Source organism: Frieseomelitta varia, unplaced genomic scaffold, assembly GCF_011392965.1.
Source record: "Frieseomelitta varia isolate USP_RPSP 00005682 unplaced genomic scaffold, Fvar_1.2 scaffold_413, whole genome shotgun sequence".
NCBI classification, from domain to species: Eukaryota; Metazoa; Arthropoda; class Insecta; order Hymenoptera; family Apidae; genus Frieseomelitta; species Frieseomelitta varia.
Window position 1 is genome coordinate 20,004 of NW_025110161.1, and position 4,678 is coordinate 24,681.

The 4,678-nt window shown below is 31.1% G+C and overlaps 1 protein-coding gene and 1 long non-coding RNA gene across 2 annotated transcripts; both read left to right on the plus strand.

The window, feature by feature from the left end:
- The first annotated feature begins 1,619 nt into the window (after positions 1-1,619).
- LOC122531774 lies at positions 1,620-1,994 on the plus strand. The gene is made up of 3 exons (XR_006307393.1): positions 1,620-1,692; positions 1,774-1,847; positions 1,933-1,994. It is a non-coding gene; the product is annotated as an uncharacterized LOC122531774 (long non-coding RNA).
- A 6-nt stretch (positions 1,995-2,000) lies between these two features.
- On the plus strand, positions 2,001-3,825 carry LOC122531773 (F-box/LRR-repeat protein fbxl-1-like). The gene is made up of 5 exons (XM_043659961.1): positions 2,001-2,063; positions 2,145-2,410; positions 2,522-3,033; positions 3,099-3,381; positions 3,449-3,825. Exons 1-5 carry the CDS (start codon positions 2,059-2,061, stop codon positions 3,823-3,825), a joined length of 1,443 nt encoding a protein of 480 aa, XP_043515896.1. The 5' UTR covers positions 2,001-2,058.
- Positions 3,826-4,678: the final 853 nt, after the last annotated feature.

The following is a 4,678-nucleotide window of genomic DNA, read 5'->3' on the forward strand; positions in this document are numbered from 1 at the left end:
TATGTTATTATTTGAAAATGTCTTTAATATTATAATATAACAAACACTCTCGCCTGATACACGCGAAAATATGTATTGTCTTGACGCGGTCTATGTTTATGAGTCCTTTACACGTAGTGTTTTTGTACTTGAAATGTCAAAATAAAACCTATTGTTTAACACAGGGCTTCTCAAACTTTTCTATTTGGCGATCCCCTTTATCCAAGCAAATATTTTCGCGATCCTGGGTACAGAGATATAAACGAGGAATTGTGACATTACATTATAAACGAATATATTATGATATATCATAACATTAAATAAATACATTATAAACATATTATAAACGAATCAAAATATTTACTGACAACAAATCATAAAGAAAATTTATTTGGAAATAATTTTTTGAAATTGGAAGTACTTAGAAATTAATATGATAATAAAATGATAATATGAGATTAATAAAATAAATATCTTACAACTTGGGCCTATTTAATACAATTATATTATTGCATAAGTCATCGTCATTGACTATTAGTCAATGATGCTATTTTAAAAAATTGGGCTTAATTATAAATCAATTTTCTTGGCGTTTAACTGCAACGGAATCTGTCACTTCTTAGATATTATTTCCGGTACCAATAAGGGAAAGTTATAAGGCGGTAGCTAGAGGAAGAGAAATGAACTAATTCTGCCTGAGCTATGCATTGGTTCGTGAGTTCCGTTACACACAAAATATTGTGCGAGAGACTTGTAGCCGTTGTAAGACTTTTTGTGTAAATATGGCATTTAAAGCATATTTGATTTTGACATCAACCATCATTACTATTTTTGTCTTATATTTGTTGCGTTTATTGGGAATATACATCCAAAACGGATGACGTCTTTGGATGCCGGTAAGTGCTTGTTTCGTTTGCATAAATAAGTACTATTTTTATTTTAATAAGAGATTAATGATCTGGAATTAATGGTAATTTTTAATACGATTCTGAAGAGAACTATAAATTCGGCCAGTCAATCAGACTGCGTTGTAAAATTCAAGTGGCCCAATGACGATCAGTTGCCGTTCGAAAATATTAATTCGTTCTGTACATCAACGACAATTCTCAATATAAAAGAATTTTAAATTCGGCGTGCGATGCCAGCCAATCACAGCAAAGTGTAAAATTCAACGCACCCGCGACGTCACTGGCCAATTTCAAATATTAACTCGTCTTGTCTTATCTATCGATAATAATTCTTAATATGGTTCGAAAAAGCACTTTCAGTTCGTGTAGCGCCAACCAATCAAAAAATATTTTATTTTTTATTCAGAACAGCACGTAGAAAAAATTCATCTACATTTATGGAAAATCACACTATACGATGATAGACTTCCATAAACAATGTCTATTAAGTTCGCGTTTATTTATTATGGTCATTGTATGTACATACATATGTATGTTTGCTCGTCACTGGATTCAATTCGATAAATAATTTTCGATGAGGAAACAGCAACACTATCCATATTTTCTGATTTCAATTTCCATCACCAACAGCGCTATAGTGTAATACTTGTCTATGTCGATACGGCAGGATGTGATACGATAATGATAAGAGGGTCAGGTGACCCTTAACACATGGGACACGGCCGCAAACAATGGTCACATGGTGCTACATTATGGAACAATAAAGACAGGAAAAGTCAATGCCGTTACGTCATGGGACAGACCAGTAATAAAATATGAATTGTTTAGTAAATTCATGTGCTCTGCCGTTGCTGTATTTTTCATATTTTTCATTAATCTATTGTAGGTATTCCCATTTTCTCATCTACTGCCGGCGATGGTATGCCAGTTAGAATATTTGTCAGCAACTTAGCACGGAGGGTTTGTACACATATGTATATACAGTTAATGCTATACAATATTTTCTTTGATCATGTAAATCTAACGGTAAAATGTTCTTTCTCAGACGACATTCAGAGATCTTATAAAATTATTTTCCAAGTATGGAGAAGTGAAGAGTTGTTTCTTACGAAGAAATCCAAAAAATAGAAAAAACTATGCTCTTGTTACGTTTAATAGTTTAAGTGCAGCTATGAGGTAAATCTTAATTTAAATAAATGCAGGGATGTAACTACAGATAAGAAAACCATACTTTTGACGTTATTCGATGATTTATAGTGCCAGAATCGTTAAAGGAGTAACATTGCACGGTAGAAATTTAATAATTCTGTCAGGTACTCCTTGGCTTGAACGAAAGAGTGTAAAGAATAAACGTAAAAGAAACGTAAGAAAATATAAATCAAAATCTAACAAAGTGTTATATGATGTTATATCCTATGAGGGTTGCAGAGAAAATGAAATTACTATCCACAAATTAAATGACGACTGCCTGTTGCAAATTTTTTCTCAATTGCCACTTATGGATAGGATCAGATTAGAAAGAGGTAAGTACATACATTTTTGTTCTCACAGTATTAATATTGTTTTGAAATATATAAAGTAGATATTTATGTATATTTATGTAAGTGTACACAGAATCTTTTCAACAATTGTAGTGTGCAAGAGATGGAAAGCATTAATTAAAAAATCCTGGTATAATATAAAAAGACTGGATTTACGGTATTCCATGTGGGGCTCTTTAGCTGACACAGACACAAGAGAAATTAGTTTAACTGTGCTTCGTAACATATTATTCCGATGTGGTTCATATTTAAATGAAGTCGATTTGTCCTTTGTGCCGTATTATTTACATCAAGATACTGTAATGGTCATCGGAGATTTGTGCCGTAATTTAAAAATATTAAATATCACTGGTGTTTGCGTTTCGCAGGCTGGTATCCGTTCATTCAATAGCTGCCGTAATATTACAAAATTAAGTGTTGGTTATGTCACTTACCCTTGCGATATTGATCTAAAAGTATTATTCCAAATGAATCCAAATTTACGATATTTTGAAGCCTATCTTACTTCAATAACTGGACGGTGCTTGTTGCATTTACCAATGGACACAATAGAAGAAATCGTTCTAGACTGTTGTCTATATCTTGAAGAAATCTTTGTATTGGAGGTGAAGCTTTTAATTTACTTTCACCGTCTTTCAGAAAGATTGATCGAGTAATTAATATTTTTCAGATAATTATCAAACTAAAAAGAATAAAAGCGTTTACGATGAATGAATGTAATTGTATATCCGGTAACATCTTTCGATTTCTCGGCACATATTGTAAGAATTTAGAAAAACTAAAAATTTGTCATGTTCCATCTACATCATATTTCCGAACGACAGACACATTACATATTACGCGATTATCCAATCTCAAAGCTCTGACAGTCAGTAAGAACAGTATAATAACGGACGAATTTCTTTCTCATCTGGTAACAACATGCCAGAATCTCACATATCTAGACATTTCCAGTAAGTCAGATATCATACGAAAGTAATTCATTATATAATAATTTACTCAATTTCTCGTCTGTTGCAGGATGTTCTGGTATTTCAAACCATGGCATGAACGCTATAGCAACTCTTTGCGAGTTAGAAGTGTTAATAATGAACAACATGTTAGGAGTGACTAAAGTGCACCTATTTGGCGCATCCAATTTAAAAAGAATAGAATGTCGCCGTTCGAAATTTATAGATAGAGTGATAATTAATCTTATTAAGTCCGCGCCGCAATTGGGGGTGCTAGATTTATCAGAATCCCCATATATTACTAATAGAACATTAGTGGAAGCTGCCAGGATTACGGCCAGACGAACCAACAATATTATTTTAAAAATATTCGTAGGCGGTACCCCAATGAATCTTAGTACTTTTAAAAACATATCACCGTTTTTAAAAATAGCAACCTCACTGTAACATTTCCACTTGTACGGTAATATTTGTAAATACTTATTGTGTAATTGTACTATGTAAATATGTTAACGAATACTTTAAAGTGTTAAAAAAATGAGAATAACTTTGACTTAGACATGTTTATTTGCACTAACTTTAGAGACGTAAATCTGATAGTACTTATGTCGGTAGACAAACTTTGTGAATGATTTTGCAGAAAATTTACTAAACGGAAAAAAAAGGGATGATAGATAGTAGTGCGATAATATTATCTATAAACGAAGCACGTTATTATTATTTTATACCATGATAATTAGTATTACCATTACTAGTATTACCAGTAAATTTTAACAAACAACAAAATTTTTCCATCACAATTAAATTTAAGAATTTAAAGTTCTGTCTAAATGAAAATATACTATCTAAGTTCTGTCTAAATCATATTAGTATTAATGAAAGCGAATATTTTAATACTTTGTATTATAAGAAATAAATAAATTTATATTTTTATAAATAATTTTATTTTTATAAATAATTCTATTTTATATAGTAAACATATTTTATTAACGTCCGGATTTCAACACACGAGAAGTATACTTCAATAAATGAATTATTCTTAAAATGATAAATTTATTCTTTAAAATTACAACATTTAGACAGTGAATCTATGTAGCGATAATTATTATGCACAAATTTGCAACAAGGAATATCCATATATTTCGTATATGCTCCAGAAGTAATTGTATACCTCTTTGACAATTGAAATTCATTGTTCAGTGGAGAGAATCTTTTCTTTTTTGCGGTTGTATATCATAAGTATCTTATACTACTACATAATTCTCTTAACAGAACTTTTGTCGAAAGAATGTGTCATTCT